Source organism: Zosterops lateralis (assembly GCF_965231275.1).
Source record: "Zosterops lateralis genome assembly, chromosome: 14".
NCBI classification, from domain to species: Eukaryota; Metazoa; Chordata; class Aves; order Passeriformes; family Zosteropidae; genus Zosterops; species Zosterops lateralis.
The window spans coordinates 10,397,755-10,415,078 of NC_139774.1; the positions used below are offsets into that span (position 1 = coordinate 10,397,755).

Consider the following 17,324-nt stretch of genomic DNA (forward strand, 5'->3'; position numbering starts at 1 on the left):
TCAGCACAGTGAAAGAAAAGCAGGATTCTGAAATATTTTACTGTCACATGTGAATGTTTCAGGTTAAATCTCCCTTGCCCCCAGCTGCTTCTGCTCATGTGCAATGACATGGGCACATGATACCACTGAACACCCTGGGTGTGCAAGTTAACAGGATATTTGAGTCTGGGCAGGCTTGGGACCAGAGTCAGAGGTGAAGTGAGCACCAACAACAGCGATTCTCACTGACTATGAAAATGGAAAATGCAGTAATATTAAAAACCAGGGGGAACTCTGACATAATGAAAGTCATCAAGTATAAAATTTGAGGACCAACCTGCCCAACACAATCTGAGCTGAAATGTGGGGCAAAAGCACAGCAACAAGCACAGACTGAGCCCATGGCGCTCGCCCCCCAAGGTCATTTTTGAACACCTCCCCCTAGGACTTGCTCAGAACAACCAAAACAGCCCCAGCACAGCCCCACACACTGTGCCCTTTTGAACCAGAAAGCAAGTGAATATTTCCAGCTTTTCCTGCCACCAGTCAAACCCCACATCATTACTGCCCACAACCAGTTCAGGAGTGCCCGCCTCTTCCCGAAAACTAGAAATGAAAGCAGCAATTTGGGTAATCATTCCTCACTTCCAGAGGCAGGGAACATGCTGATGGGGATAGTCCTTCATGCCCTAAAAACAGATGGTCTGAAAAAAAACAGGATAAGGTAAAACAGTCCAGGTATTTTCCCAGTGGCTTTTTCACTGTTGTATCCTGAGAAAAAGGCCTCCGGTCAAAATGAGACCATTGCTGGTAGCCATCATAAAAAAAAAAAGTAACAAGCAACTGTGCCAAGGATGATCCCAGCCCGGGGTATCAAAACAGCTCTGTTCCACTTCCTCAAACACAGGCTCATTTATACAAATAAAGGGAAAAAAAAAAAAAAAAAAAAAAAAAAAAAAAAAAAAAAAAAAAAAAAAAAAAAAAGAAAGAACAAAAAAAGGAAATTGCATTCCATGAGCTGGCATCTAGCATGACTAACTGAGATTTCAAGGCACTTGAAATTAATTAATATTTGGATTAATATTCAGAGGTGACTGTTCACACCATTAAGGGAAGTAGAAGCCCCTACAATGAGAAATGTGGCAGGATGAAAGGTTTTGCACATTAAATACATAAACAATTGCAACTCTTGAGTCACAGAAGGGTAGAAAGCTGCCCTTTGGAGCTTGGAAAACAACTCCTACAGGCGGCTGCAAATGTTTTCCCTCAACAGACGGAAAATTTCCAGAATTTGGGGATTGACTCTAGCTCAATTTTCTAATGTATCATATTTAAATAAAACTCCTGTCAAGCCCTGACATTTAGTCCTACCAGCAGGTCAAGCCCCCTCTCTGTTCCCCCATCCCCTGCAAGGTCACCAGCACAAAAGGAAGCACTCAGCATATCCTGTTCTTAGAAAAATATTGTAAAAAACTCAGATCAGTTTATCGTTTAGTTTAAAGAAGCACAAGTCACTTCTGGTGTGCAAAAGGCACCTGACAGAGGGGAGTAATGAGGGCAGAGCCAAAAACGCTGAACATCCCTCTGGCATCCACCCTGCGCAGCAAGAATATCTTTTATGGCTTCAGTGGGCATTAGGCCGGCTCGGTAAACACTTGTGCACGCAGGTTTTGGAGCTAAACAGCTGCCTGGCAGGAAATAAAGTCTGTACAGCCCGGCTGCCGTGCGAAGGAGCCGCGGGATGCCCCGCACTGCCCGAACCCCGCACACAGCCCGGCCTCGGCACAGCCGCCAGCAAAACCGGCCCCCAAGGGACCCGCGGACCTTTCGGGTTTCCACTCGTGACTCGAAAAAGCAGCGGATATCGGCGAGGCTGTGTGGAGCGGGATGCCGAGCGGGCTGCCGGAGGCTCCAGGCGCAGGCAGGGCACACACACAGCCCAGCACATCGTGCCGGCGGGGCAGGCACCCGCCCCCGGCCCCGGCACCCTTCCCCCGGCTCCGGCATCCCACCCCCGGCCCCGGCATCCCACCCCCGGCCCCGGCATCCCACCCTGTGTCCGGCACCCTTCCCCCGGCCCCGGCACCCTTCCCCGGCACCCCAGCCCCCTGTCCGCACCTCATTTTAGCGAACACCCCTCCAAGCGGCCTCCCACGCGTCCTTAATTACATCCGAAACACATCCCAGGGCAGCCTCTCCGCCGCCCGGGAGCGGGCACCAGGGGCGAAGCCGCCTGTCATCATGACATTGCAACATCGGCGAGCGGCACGGCGGGCGCCCATCGCGGGCGGGAGGGAGGGAGGGAAGGAGGGAAGGAGGCATTCCTGCCCGCGGCGAGCAGCGGGGATCCCCCGGCCGCGCCCCGCATTCCTGCGCACAGCCCCGCACCCCGGGCAAGGGCATCCCCCATCCCATCCCATCCCGCCGCGCTCCGGGCGGACACAAAGGCTGGCGGCGGTACCCACCTCTCCTCCTCCATCGTGCGGGGCGGCGGCGGGGCCGGCTCAGCGCCCCGGGCCCGGCATGGCTGCGAGCGGCCGCCCCCGCCCCGGGCCGCTTCCTGCGGGAGCGGAGCGCTGCGTGCCGGGCGCGCCCCGCCGCACCGACTGCCGCCGCCGCGCGGCCCCCTCCCCTCCCCGGCCCTCCCCTCCCTTCCCTCCCTCCCCTCCCCGGCGGGGCTTGCGAGCGTCTCCGGGCAACGGCAGCACCGCCCCGCACCGCCCCGAGAGCGCCCTCCGCACCCCGGCCCGGCTGGCGCCGCCGGCACGGCCCCGCTGCGGCAGCGGAATGGGGCAGGGGCAGCCCCGGCCCGGCACGGAGCGGAGCGGGACCTGCCGACAATGAAATGGGTCAGGGACAGCCCCGAGCCCGGCACACAGCGGGAGCCGCCGGCCCCGGCACCATCCATCCCTCCGCCCGCGAGTTGTGTGTCCTCCATGCGGCCCAAAACCGCTTCAGTCCCCGCGGTCTGCGGACCGGACGAAAGTTTTAGTGGCGGAACATCCCCAGGTGAAGCCCGCGCACAGCGCAGCGCAGGAGAGGAGCGGTGCTGGGGAGGAAGGAGAGGGTCCCAGCCCTCCTAAATGTCCCCTATTCTCACCGCAGAAAGCAGGATCTTGCCTCCAGTTCCCCAGTTTATCAAAACCTTGCTGTCCTTTATGCAATCTGTCAGGCCAAATACAGCCGAGATAGGAATATGGGTCCTTCTCAACTGCAGGTGCTATTTAGCCTAAAGCACTGAACTAAATTAAATTTGTCATTTTTATTCCAATTGATACAAATGCACAGAGCTCTACATAAGTCTTTTTTCCCCCTTATTTTATTAAAAGAATTTTTCAGTTAAGATTCTCAACTACTTTTTGGCTGTATTCTGCACCAGTGAGGCCCTAGGGGTTAATTGTATTAAAGACAAGAAACATTTGCCTTCTTCATTAGTCATCCATTCACAAAATGTTCTTGTGCAAAAGGAAGAGATAACCAGAAGTACCAAGAGATTTCTCTTGGAAGATGCCATTTCATCTCTTTTGTAGATAAAATTACCTCACTCTTGTATGTTTCTCCTCAAGCCATGTCCTCAGCCCAAGTTCCATACATCTTTTTAAAACCAATGATGATTGAACAGAGGCTATTTTACCTTCCACAGGAGGGTTTCAAAAGCTCGTTGAGAATCTTAACTACTCATCACCCTAATTCTTCAGATAAGAAAACTTAACACACCTGAAACTTAAAGGACTTTATCCAAAGGACATGGGGATTGAGAGTCCTGCTATTTAAACACCCTTTGGGAGCCTACCCATAAACAGAAGTAATACAGATAAAGCTATGAAGTCAAACCTCACACAGAATTCAGGCAAAATTCCTTCATTTTCCCTAGAGAATCCTCCTAAACTATCGATTTTAAACATCCAGATCCTTGAGTACTCTCCCCGTGTCCAGTCTTACACTGTTGATGCACAACATACAAAACTGCCAGACACAAGCTTAAACCAGAGAAAAAGGAACTATATAAAATAGTAGAATTTAGCTGGGAAATGAGGGCTAGAGCTAGTTCCCATTGAGTAAATCCCTCAGTAATCATAAAAAGTCCAGATACAAGAGCAAGTCCTGAAACTGTTGTAAAGTGCCTGTGTATTTTTATTAACACGAAGTTTTTCAATTACAAAATATTAGGCTTTCACCTTAAAAATTTACATCTCACTCCAGTCAACCTGGGAGCTAAGCCCCTAAATTGGACCAAATCAGCCTATTATATATAATATATATAAACATTTATTTTTATTAATGCATATGTTAAGTATATATATTTATCTTTGAGTGATCAAACATCCCACCCTGAAGCTGGTCCTGCGTTGAGGGTTCTTTGAACCAGATCTCCAGGAGTCCCTTCCAAATAAACTTATTTTATCATCCTAATTAAATAGATACTCATTTAGCTAGATCTCTATTTAGACCATAGGTTTTCTTGGGAAAGGTTTAATAAGGATATTAATATAAGAAAAGCAATATAATATTGCAGTCACTTGGAGATGGTCCTGGCTCCCAAGGGACCTGGGGATTGAGATGTCTCAGCAGAGAAGTCCCAAAGGGTATCTGCTGCCCAGCCACTGCTAGAATCAGTAACAAAACCAAATCAGCAGCTGAAATTCATCTACTACAGCAGCTCACAGGAATTCAAGTCCTCGCAAAGGATGCTCTGGGAGACCTCCCAGGTAAGGACCTTCCCAGAGCTGGAGCCAGGGATGTTGTGGCAGCTGAAGCAGTAAGAGACTCCCACCGGAGCACTGTTTTGTAAACCCCAGCCCCCAGCCCAGCGCTGCCCCCGGGATGTGCTTTCCGGCTGGAGAGGCTGCAGGAGCCACCGGCATCTCCAGCGGCGCTCGGGCTGTTGCCCTCTGCTGGCTCACATCCCACTCCTGCCGGCCAGCACAGCCCGGCTTCAGAGCACTGTTCTCCTGCGGTCTTTTGTATAAATCACAATTCCTATAAATAGTGGGTTCATTCCAACAATTTCATAACATTTCTACCTTTAGGGCAACGACCCTGACCATCTTCACCCTCAGCTGTGATTTCTGGGACATCAGCCACACTCCACTGCTCGCCCTACACAGCAGTTACCCACCAGAGGAAAATGTTCTTCCTGCTGCTCTCCTGACCCTTTCCTGGAGCACAAGCCACGGATGTCACCCGCAGTCACCTATGTCAGAGGCACACACTTCCTGCCCTGCAGTCATATTACATATTTATCAGAAATTTGCAGGAAGATTTTCAGATAGATTTTATTGTCTAGAATTTAGTGCTCAAAATGAAACAAAAAAAAAAAAAAAAAAAAAAAAAAAAAAAAAAAAAAAAAAAAAAAAACAAGGAAGAAAGCTGTAAAAACAATTCTTATGGGCACTGGAACAAAGGCAAAGGCCAGTATTCAATTGCCTAAATGGCACCAAGTCTCTCTGCCTCCTTAGAGTCTACACCTACTGAGAATTCAGTTCTTGCTACAGGCTCAAAAAAAGACTGAACTTAAGAAAAAGTTTAGGCTATAGATCAAAAAGTGGGATTTTTTTAAATCGAAAAGTTTCTAATAAGATGCAATTTTAATGTGATTATTAATCTTTAAAATACAACCTTTAATGCTTCCCTATTACCTTCTGTAATAAGGGGAAAACATCCATATGCTTCATAAAGATGTATGGTTTAATTAATATTTGTATATTATAGCTTAGAGAAAACAGCTTGAACAAAGCTATTCCCATTGAGGATCTCAACATCCAAGTCTCCAAGTCTCTTGTTACTGTTATTCCCTGTACACTCATTGTCTTGCTCTCTTCTTGGAATTTTTTTAAGATTTCATTTTTTGCTCTTTGCAAAAGCCAAGAAACACAGTCCACCACCCTCATATTGTAACATAATGTGCTGCAACGTCGACACAAATGAGTGAATCCCACAGATGCCATACACAAAAATTTAGACAAGATTATTTCTGCAGGCACATTATTTTACCAGAACAGAAAAACCTGTCTCAGGCAGCATATCTTCCTCACAGCTAACAGGCTGACCTTCATTATCTTGCCTGGTATTTTCTGGGCAAACCTCTTTTTCTGTTCAATATTCCATAGCTTATTCAAAGTGGGAACTGTGTGTCAGGGGCTTGGCTCAGGTTTCTGTTCACTTACTCGAGTTTTGTGGTGTGCTTTTCAGGGCTCAGCTTTCCCATCCTCTCATTCATACAGAAGTGCACCCTGTGAAAGAAAAAAACCCACACTTTAAAAAGGCTTTAGAGAGTGTGTGGCATCAGCTCGTTGCAACACTTTTGGCACAGAGCAGCTCCAGTGATAAAACAAGCACAGCACTTCCTTTCCGAGGTGATGTTTCTCAACTCCCTCTCATCTGACTCCCCAATATATCAAAACCAAGAGCTCCCCGTTGCCACCACCTACACACACAGGCATCGTAACATTTCCAAAACACACACGGAGGGCTGATTCATCGCCAAGCTCACGCCTCAAAGATTTGAAAGTAAAATTGATACCATACAGAGGAAGTTGAGATTTTAACCGGTGCTGGGTGAGTAAAAGAAAGCTCTCATAACATTTAAATGATGTCGTTTGAGAAAAAAAATAATGTGCCTGCATTTAAGACTGCAGAAAGTAATGGATGGATGAGCCTAGAGGGAAAAGGCACACTGACTGCAAGGGCTGGAGCCCCCTGTGCTCCTGGGGATTTCTCTTTTTCAGGGGGACACACCTCTATGAAAGTAACAATAGAAAGCTGGAACTACTCTTGCAGATCGCAGTTGCAAGAGGCATTAGCAATGACAACGCCAAACATCCTGCAGTCCAGTGGTGACCTCGAGGGAGAAGTCCTGAACTTGCCATCAGGACTCAAAGGAGCCCTTTCCAATAAGTGGAGCATCATTATTACAGCAATGGTGGAAAGAAAACAAACAAGTCCAAATGAAATCTCACAGTGAAGGATTTTGGCCAAATTTGCTACCCAGTAAACTTAAAAGATTACTAAAACCTGGAGAGGCACTAAATAAGCACAAGGAGAGAATTGGGGATTTGGCATCAGGAATCTGTCACAATGCTGCGACCCAGCCCAGGAAGAGCCAGTGAGCCCGAAACCAGAGGACATCCCTTATGAGGAGGGAGGGGATCTGGAGGATGAAATTGGAGAAACCTATTTCAAAACACAGCTGATAGTGCTGTGCTTGTATACAATAACAAGGTAAGCACAGCCTCCCCCCAGGGCTATGCCCTGCCCATGGTGCAATTTGTTCATCGGGGTTGTGGTTGGAGAGGAGAGGGAGGTTTCCCACTGGAGCTGGGTTAGTGTGCAGTAAAGAAAACGAGATTGATCCACAGAGAAAAAGTAAAAAGCACATGAAATTCTTGTCCCAAACTAGTTGTGCTTTTTACCTAGCATTGCTTTAACCCAAGCCTGTGCTGCAAACAGGCTCAGTATTCCTGAACTTCCTTCTTCCCAGTCAGAGCCTGCAGTGACTACACTCATGCTTCCTTCCTCCCAGGGTTCTGTGGAAAGCAAATTTTCTTACAAAAGAAAGTCCATTGTAAAGCTACAGAAAGCAACAAAAATTACAGAAATGACAGAAGAGACTGAGAGGGTACTCATCTTTTGAACTGCTAGATGACAGACTGTAACAGCGTGTTTTTAGATGTGTGGCTTTGCATGTCTTTAAATCCAAAGAGCATTCCCAGGAGGACAGGGCTTCTGTGCCAACAAACCAGTTGGCAATTCCATGGTACAAAGTAGTATTTAAACAAATTATGTACTTTCAGATTCATCAGCTCATTTTGCTTCTAAGGAATTTTTCTGCAATGTTAATCAGTGATTGGTACTTTGATGGTGGTGAGCAAATGTGCATCTTGATATATTTCCAGCCAGAAATGTAATTCCCTTCTAAATTGGCATAGATTCCTCACTGCATTACTCATGAAAAGAGGTATTTATAGTAGTTTGATGAATATAATATGCACCAAAATTGTACACAGCTCAACATAGCCCAATTAAAAAAAAAAAAAAAAAAAAAAAAAAAAAAAAAAAAAGCGCTATTCTTTCAACTCTGTGTATTTTCCATCTGCGAAAGCATTTGGGAATGAAACCATAAGCATCATGCTAAGAGGGTTAATATCCAGATGCCTCAGACAGATGGCATTATTAGTCTGCCTGGGCTTGACATCTAGTTTTCCAAGTTAAGGAGCTTTGGTTCCTTGGATGGCTGACAATCTGAGAATAGCCAGTGCTCTAAGCCTGACGTTTACTGTAACAGCAACAGGCAACGTTGCAGCTTTGCCTAAAAGATTTTCAGGAAAAAAAAAAAAAAAAAAAAAGTTACACTAAGATAAACCACATTCAGAATGTACTTTAAAAAATGCTGTTCCAGCTTTAGGTTAGGACTCCTACTGGCAAAGGCTAAACCACAGACAGAGAACAGTACTTGAATTTTGGTTTTTAAGCTGGCTGGTTTTTTTCTTTTGCTACAGCCTAGACCTGAACTGTATCATCTTTTTAACTATTCAGTCTATTCAGCACATAGAACTACAGGAAACAGAAAAATCTGAAGAATGTATCTCTTCTGCAGTGAACTACAGCTTTACAGCTGTTGGTCTTTCAGGGTTCCCACTACCCATTTTCCCAGAAAGATTTCTTTAAGGGGAATATAGAGTTTATAGTATTAAAACTCTCTGAAAGTCATAAGAACAAGAGGTATCAGTTCAAAAGTGACTATTTCCACCCATTTATATATAATAGAAATTGGTAAGAGTTCTGGGAGCAGAGAAGATAAAAAGCCTAGGATTTGTCAAAGTGAACAGCAATGAGAAAAGCACCCAACTCCATCAGCCCCTTTCTTTACAAGTCCTGGTATACAGGTGAATAATACAAAATTCCCAGGAAAACATATATAGCAGGAAGACTTCCATCTTGTAATGAGAAATACACATCTGACCCATCAATAGTAATGCTTACATTACAGCACAAATAAATACTCATAAAAGGTAAGAGGAAGTAGAGGTAGCATCTGTATGTGCCTATAAAGGCACATACCAGAAATAACAGAGCAGTAATGCTTCACAGGAGACCTAAAAATGCCCATCAACAAAAGCAATAGTGCTTGTTCAGACTAGCTCAGAACTCCTTGTGGTGTGCTTGCATTGTGAAATACATTTTCAAGGGAAGCAGGGATATCACTGTTTTATTCATTAAGAAATACAAAAATAACAAGCAGAAAATTCATCTTTAAGGGACACATACACCAGATCACAGAACCAGTTATGCAAAACATGTTAAATAACCCATTGTTTTGTAAACTATGCCTCTGGCTAATGTGGAAGACTGAAAATTGGGTGTTACACTTTTAATCACCTAGTATTAATCCAAGGTATTACCCATAGACAGTTTGAAAAACCACTGAAAATGCCTTCTTCCAGACAGCTCAGAAAGTAAAAGTAACAATGTAAACCACACAAATGCAGTATAAACTGTTGATTGCATGATAAACTAGTCCACAGTAGCTACAGCAGGTCAAACAATCCTAATCTAAAGGTTTGGATAAACTGCCTTCTATCAGAAACCCAACCCTCTCTCAGACTGTAGGAGCAAAACCCCTTTCTCACAAAACACACTTTTTGTTCCCTGTGTGCACAGCAGAGGGGTGTCCTTCAGGCTATTCTTAAGGGATTAATTAACAATATAATGATTTAAACCAAACCTTTTAATTTTAGAATAAACATTCTGAGGTATGCAGAGAAAGGAAGATCCTCTCTTTTCACACTTGAACGGGAGGTTGATGTCCTCAGCAACATTCTGGCTCAGACCCTTTTCAGCAGCAGTGGCACATTGGGATGGCAGCATCAGCTGATAGGGCAGGGTAATAAACCAATTTTCTGACGTACACCATCCATAGACCTTCCAATGCAGAATGAAAGCAAAATTTACTTTACAGGGATCTCCATTACAGGTGGGGAGGAAGAGGACACCATAAAGCATTTGAGAACTTTACATTTTTAGCCATTTTAAGTGTTTCTGTTTCACAGGTCGTTAAGACCACATGTGCAAAATATCTGGTAGAGTTCAGGCACACCTCCTGTCAGTGCCCAGCTGTGCACACCCCCACCTCCCCACAGGGCTGAGCTCCTGGGAGAAGGATGGGACTGCCAGAGCCACTACTGGAGCCTGGACTGCAGCTACTGAAACAACCAACACAAACCCAAAAGCTTGCCCAGTTCTGGAGGGTAAGGACTGCCCACCCAAGTTACACTACAGAAGCGTGCAGGGCCAGACACAGCTTTCATTTTGCAAGTGTGTCACACCATCAGTGACCCACAGAGATTTATTGCCATCGAAGTGTCTGAGCTGTTGCCACTGTTCTAAACCACCTTTTCAGCACCCGATGTTAAAACAAACATCGGAGGTACTTCCACAGATCTGTGCAAGTATCATTGCACTACATTTACAAGTGTTTAGCATGTTTCTCTTTAATGCAGTAGTAGTCAGTATTATAAAAATGTAAGGCTAGGTTTATTAGCCAAATAAAATTTACAAGTCAAGAACAAATTATATTTTAGAGCAGACATGAACACCCATTACTATTAAAATAACTGTACGTACATCACAACACACTGAGTTCAGTGATACTGTAGTCTGAAAAGTTTGGTTTTGGGAATTCCCTTTTGGTCATGCAGATTACAAAAATAAAAGAACATCTGTGTTTTAAGAAAACTACTACATTTTTACTTTATTAAATGCTGAAAGCAAATTAATTGCTCTTATTTTCTATTTCTCACAGGTGACATCAACACAATCGAACATTTGGTCCTTAAAGAACTTTTCAAGATAATTTCAGACATAGGAACTTCAGAACTCAACTACAAACTAAGGAACAAACAAAGTAAAGTTACTTTATTTCTACCTTCGTGACCTTCCTAAACCAACTGTGAAGTCACAAACTTATTCACATGCCAGCTATACACTTTATTTCAGCTCAGTTCTCCCTATGCACCTCTATGCAGACAAACCCACCCAGGGCTCAGAAAATCACAAAATACCTTTAAACACCTAAGCAAGGCTTTATCAACAAATCTCTTATTACTAGGAACTGTACTAGAAAGAGGTTTATATTCCAAGAGACTAGAAGTCACAGTGTCTTTAATGCCACCCAATATAGATCTGCACTATTCTATATTCCATGGTACACCCTGGCATTGCTGCCTTCCCTGACCTGTGCTGACAGGATCCTCTCCAGTGTCACCTGCAGGGTCACAAGTTCTCACTCCCAAGAGACCAGGGCTCAGAGGGGAGCAGGTGCTACCTCCTCAAGCCACCAGAGAACACGGCTAAACAGGTGACAATCTTTTGAGAGTGACACTAGGCAGCCTACTCCCTAATCCACATGCAATTTTTGGGATCAGCTCTTTGTTCTAGCAGACATTAGTCCTACAAGGATTACTGCACACAGGTAACACACATTTCAGCATAGCAGTTCCCAATTTGTCAGATTTCACATACAAAGTCACTTTTTAAAAAAACTTACTCATTCTAGTATCAAAATATTCCGTCACAGCACATAACATGAAAATACCATAAAGCTATAGCTGGTGCACAAACCTTTAGTTTCCTAAATCAAATGACAAGACACATCACAAAAATGAATTTAACCATTTCTCTGCAAGCCAGGCTGTTCCTTAATAAGGTTAAGGCAACTCACTACTGCAAGGGACTAAATCATACCCCCAAAATAACACACTACCTAGAACTGTGCTGCTCATTTCAGCTAAAAACAAGAAAACTGTGCTTCAAATGAAGTTCAAGAATGACTGCCCCAACACGGCTGTAAAGTGCAAAGGTACAGAAAAAGACTTCAAGCCCAGTGAGCTGAAAAAAACCACCTGAAGCTGTGCATGGACAAGAGCTGGCACTTGCACTGTTTTACAAACTCAAACTTGAAACTCGACGTACAATAATGTATAAGAGATGCTGGTGTACAACAGTGACTAACAGGCTTTTGAGATAGAAAAATTACAATATAATTGCAAACAGCAAGTTATTTAGAACCTATTTATAAAAGCTCAGCTAAGCCAAAGAGAACCAGTTTCTCTATAAGAGCCATAAATGACCACAATCAGGAGGAAACTCAGCTCTTAGTTTAAGTCCTGTTGATACCAAGAGGTTGTCCTGTTTGTTTAAGCTCACAAAGGCAATTAAGGTGATGCAGTTTCACTTCTAATAGCAACAAAGCTCATTTCAATTTAAATCATCAAGTTAGATTGGTAACAAATAGTAACAATACCTAGAAATTTCATGCAAAATCCTTCAGCCCAGAAGCACCAAGCCCTACACATTTAATTTTTCACTGGAATCAGTGGGAATTATATGCCTAATATCTTATGTATCTGGAGGAAAGCAAAAAGCAGCTTTTATGATGCAGTCCCATGAAACATCAGCATTTTAAGAGCTTAGAAACCTGAAGTCAAAATAACGTCGTACTTTTTAAATGCATGCCCCACATCATATATACTCTCACTCAAGCATATAAGGAATTCAAATCTTTTATTTGATATCCATAAACCCATAAACGTTGCTATTCTATATTTCTATGCAGGAAGGCAGTTTTCCCCTAAAACATTATGCTTTTTAATAAACAACAAACTTTAATTCTATTGCGTGAAAGGGCTACAAATATACATTTTTTAATCAAGCAGACTACACAGATATTTTTGCTTTACAACTGGCACCTCTGTTACTGGTACACTTGCTGGCTCACTTGTCAGAGCTCTTTGCCCACAGTTTAGATCACCACCTTCTGAAATACGGGCAACTGCAATTATTACTTTTTTTAAATTATGTGCTGAGGCAAGTATTGCAAATCCATTCATTTTTCCCCCCCACCCGATCAGTAGTCAGGGACCCCATCTTTATTGACATGCAGCTGTCACTGCACTCTACACCAGTCATCTGTAAAAAGTAACTTTCCCAAGTCTGGTACAATCGTCAGCAAGCCAGTTTTACTCCTGCTTTAAGGGAGCCCACAGCACGGGGCTGCCATCCCGACAGCAGATGGAGCTGCGAGAGTTCTCAGGGAACTTTAAGGAAGGACAATAGTTCCGAGTGAAATCTGTTAACCCGCGGCTAGGAAAACAAGTATGCCTTTAATAGAAGGGATAAATGTCGACCCTTTCCTGGAAGGAATCACACACAGACAAACCAAGGACTTGAAAACTAAGCAATAAGAAATTCTGAACATTTTATATGAATGAAGCACATGCTTAACACAAACTATTTCTTCAAAACTACACAGTACATACGTTGATGGAAAAGTCCTATAGAAAAAAATTGACCAACCATGTCAGCACGTCAAACTGCCTAGTACAAGATGGTGGATGCACACAAACTGCCAAAGTGAGAACGAGTATTTAGAAAACAGACCATATCCACGGATTACTACTTCAAAAATTTCTCTGTCGAGTGTTTGAAAGCCTCTAGCAAAAAAAAGTCAGTTAGGACCTTTACTGGCAACAAAATATTTACCACTGTAAGTACACAGAGATTTTAAAGCAGAGGAACACTGGCTTCAAACCTAGAAAAGCCTTAAAACCGTACGGAATTGATCCTAGGAAAAAAAATAGACGTGTAAAGGTCAATGAACACAATGATTTATTTAAAAAATAAAAAACGTAAAAACCATTTTTCCTCCTTTACAGAAATGTTAAAAGTCAGTCATGAGATCCGAGTAGCTTTTGTAGAAAAAAACGTAGTATCCAGGCATCGAGTCCTTACAACAAAGGAGCTTCCCCCCAACCCTCCCCAGTTTTTACTCCAGATCAACAAGACACTTCCCACCCCGCACCCCCCAAAAAACAAATTAAAACAAGACATTTTTTCGTTGCTAGTATAAAAACGACCAAGGTCCAAGTAATAATAAAAAAATAGAGTCCATCAATGACTGTAACACAAAATATGTGTATGTGGGGCCCAGTCCATCTTCAGAGAGAAAGAAGTGGCACAGGCAGCAGAGGCGACCCTCAGGGGGCATTTAGGAGCCGCTCCCACAGCAGGGAGGCATTTAAAAGGAGCTGCCCTTCGGCGAATGAGGGGAGAAACCATTGAGAAGCTGCCCCGTATCGAAGGGAGGGCTCTCCGCGCCCCCCCCCTCAATGGGTATGGGCGCTCCAGCTCAGAAAGAGCCGCCCCCGTAGCCTCCCCCACCATAGCCTCCTCTGTACGGTCCACTGTTACTGCGGCCCCCCCAGTTGCCGCCCCCTCCGCCACCTCCTCCGCCGCTCTTCATGGGGCCGTAGGAGGACTGGTGCTGGCTGTAGCTGCCGAACCCGCCGTACCCGTTGCCGTAGTCGCCGCCTCCCCCGCCGCCGCCTCCGTAGGAACCGCTGCCATAGGAGCCGTACCCGCCGCCTCCTCCCCCGCCGTAGCCGCCGTAGCTGTTGTAGCCGCCTCCTCCTTTAGAAAGCCCGTTGTGATCCCGGTTGCCGGAGCCGCCGCCGCCCCGACCCCTTCCTCCTCCTCTGCCTCCCCGGGAGGGCCTGGAAGAGCCGCCGCCTCCCCCGCCCGCCTGGATGTCCTCCTTGGGCACGGCCTTCTTGACTTCCACTCGGTGGCCCTGGATCGGGTGGAACTTCACCACGGCCGCCTTATCGGCGGCGTCGTGGTTCTGAAAGTAGACGAAACCGAAGCCGCGCTTTTTCCCGCTCTGTTTGTCAGCGATGATCTCGGCCTTCTCCACGGGGCCGAACTGGCTGAAGTGCTGCACCAGGTCCCCTTCGCCCACGTCCCCCTTGAGGCCGCCCACGAAGAGCTTCTTCACCTTGGCGTGAGCGCCGGGCTTGGCCGAGTCCTCCCGGGACACGGCCCGCTTCAGCTCCACCGCGTTCCCGTCCACCGCGTGGGGGGACGCGGCCATGGCGGCGTCCGCCTCCTCCACCGCCGAGTAGGTGACGAAGCCGAAGCATCGGGAGCGCTTGGTCTGCGGGTTGAGCACCACCACGCAGTCGGTGAGGGTGCCGTAGGCCGCGAAGTGCTCCCGCAGCCCGGCCTCCGTGGTCTGCACGTTCAGCCCGCCGATGAACAGCTTGCACAGCTGCGAGTTCTCCATGCTACCGCCGGTGCCGCGCCTGGGCCTGGCGCCGAGACTCCTCCTCCTGTTCGGGGGCACCTCCAGAGGTTTTTTCCCCCCTTGCTCCGTCTTGCCGCTTCTTCCCCCTGCGAGCAACGCGACCTCACGGCTGCGGCGGCCGCCGGCGGTGGCTCCCTCGGCGCGGCCCGGGGCCTCCGCTCCGCCTCACCTGACCGGGAGCACAGTCGGGGCGTCCCCGGAGCCGCCGCTCCCCCGGAAAGGCGGGCGGGGGTGGGGGCGAACACAGGCACGCACAAAATGGCGGCAGCAGCTTCTCGGGAGCGCGGCCGGCGACTGGTGCCCACACAAAGGGGCCGCCGGGAGCCCCACCCCCCGAGCCTTCCCCCCGGGCCGCCGCAGCCAATGACAGCGGTGCGCCGGCGCCGCCCGCCACTCATGTTTAAGGAGCGTGGCTTCGGCCGCGATGGACGTGTACAGAAACCAATGAAAGGGAGCGACCCCCGCAAAAGTCCCGGGGTGCGCTGAGGACGGATGTGGCGGGCACCCAATAGAGGCGCGGGACGCATTCCGCGCGCGCCGGGCGGAGGGGCGGGGCACGCTGCCCCAATGCGCCGGGCCCGCGGCCGGCAGCCAATGGGAGGCCGCCTCCGGCCCGGCGCGCGCTCCCTCCCCGTTGACCCCGCCCCGCGGGGGCCGGGGCAGCGCGCGGGGGGCGGGGCGCGCGGGAGCGTTTGAAACGCGGGGACCGTTGGGCGCCCCCCGCGCGCGCCCCGATGGCGGAGCCGCGCCCCCGCCTGAGGGGCCCGGGGCCTCCCCTCAGAGCCCCTCGGGACCCCTGCGGGCTCCTGGCCCAACCTCCCCGCTCCAGCACGGAGCACATGGCACACGACCGCGGCCAGACGGGCCTGGGATATCCCCAGTGGGGCAGACTCCACATCCAGTCTGTCCCAGGACTCGTCGCCACACTGTGCAGAAGTTCTTCCTCACGTTCAGGTGAAACTTGCTAAGCGTCTGTTTCTGCCGTTGCCTCGTGGTTGGCACGGTGAAGCGGAGCCTGGCCGGGCTCCTGGCACCGCCCCTGTGGATACGGACACTGGCGGCACCCGCTGGGCACGGCCCGGCCGGGCTCCTCCTCCGCCCGCTGTGTTCACTCCTCACCCCTGGCCTTCCCCAGCCCGCTCATGACTCCCCTCTAAGCGGGTTTAACCCTCCAGTCTGCCCTGTTTCTGTCTGCTCCCTGTCAGTGGTGGCTCTTCCCTCATTTGTGTCCCCCTTCCCCTTGGTGACCCGCTCCCAAGTGCCCGACCTGAGCTCACAGGACACGGAGCGGGGCAGGGGAGCCGGGCAGAGTCTGGAGTGCAGCTCTGATGAGGAGCAGCTGAGGGGGCTCAGCCTGGGGATGAGGAGGCTCAGGGGGGACCTTCTGGCTCTGCACAATTCCCTGACAGGAGGAGGCAGCTGGAGGGATCGGGCTTTGCTCCCAGGGCACAAGGGACAGGATGACCGGAACAGCTTCAAGTTGTGCCAGAGAAGGTTTGAATTATGTATCAGGGAAGAATTCTTCACTGTTCAGCCCCGGCACAAACTGCCCAGCCAGTGGTGGAGTCACATCTCTGGAGGGGTTTAAAAGACAGTGCAGATGTAGCAGTTGGGGTCACAGCTCAGTGGTGGCTTTGGCAGTGCTGAAGGAAGGGTTGGGTTCGATGATCTTGAAGGGCTTTTCCAACTTAAACCATTCTGTGGTTATTTCTCACTCACTGTTCCTGCTACTGTTTCCTGCCCTGCCTCCCAGTCTTCTTTCCACCCCTGTCACAGCCTACTCACCCTTAAATCTCTCCTTAGCTCTGAAAAAGAGGTATTTTCTCAGAGAAATAATTAGAGCTGTTCAAGAGTGTGCAAGCCCTGTGGAATGACGAAGAGTGAGATAATTTTGCCTCTTTTTTTCTCTTTTATAGTACATTAAACATTGCCATCATGAAGACTGCAGCATTACTTTCAACTTATGTGAATTTTTAATTAGAAAGAAGATGTTTCTTTTTTCGGTCTTACAGCCACTGGGTTTTGTGTTAAATTTTTTGCAGGAGCTAAGAATGGCTGCAGTTTTGCATTAGGCACTGTCAGGATGTAGTTCCACCATTTCCTGAACTGATCCTGCCTTTTCCCATGTGCCAGCCTTGATGCTTCTGCAAACACACAGCAATCCAGGTAAGAGAATTGAGACAGCCATAAGTAGTTTCATCTTGAC

General features: G+C 47.7%; 2 protein-coding genes across 3 annotated transcripts in view; both read right to left on the bottom strand.

Moving 5' to 3' along the window:
- KLHL3 (kelch like family member 3) overlaps positions 1-2,536 on the bottom strand; it is a 49,257-nt gene extending 46,721 nt beyond the window's left edge. Inside the window, exon 1 of one of the 2 annotated variants that reach the window (XM_083871550.1) lies at positions 2,445-2,536. In XM_083871550.1, coding sequence (XP_083727676.1) covers positions 2,445-2,458 — 14 coding nt within the window. In that variant the 5' untranslated portion in view covers positions 2,459-2,536. Of the gene's footprint in view, positions 1-2,097; positions 2,215-2,444 lie in introns of those variants that run through there. The other variant, XM_083871551.1, reaches the window with a different exon arrangement.
- Positions 2,537-12,523: 9,987 nt separating this feature from the next.
- HNRNPA0 (heterogeneous nuclear ribonucleoprotein A0) lies at positions 12,524-15,400 on the bottom strand. Its single transcript, XM_083871680.1, has one exon. It carries the CDS (start codon positions 15,095-15,097, stop codon positions 14,165-14,167), a length of 933 nt encoding a protein of 310 aa, XP_083727806.1. The 5' UTR covers positions 15,098-15,400; the 3' UTR covers positions 12,524-14,164.
- Between the last annotated feature and the right edge of the window lie 1,924 nt (positions 15,401-17,324).

Coding starts and splice junctions, on each gene's coding strand:
- HNRNPA0 (XM_083871680.1), bottom strand. CDS start 15,097: ATGGAGAACTCGCAGCTGTGCAAGCTGTTCATCGGCGGGCTGAACGTG.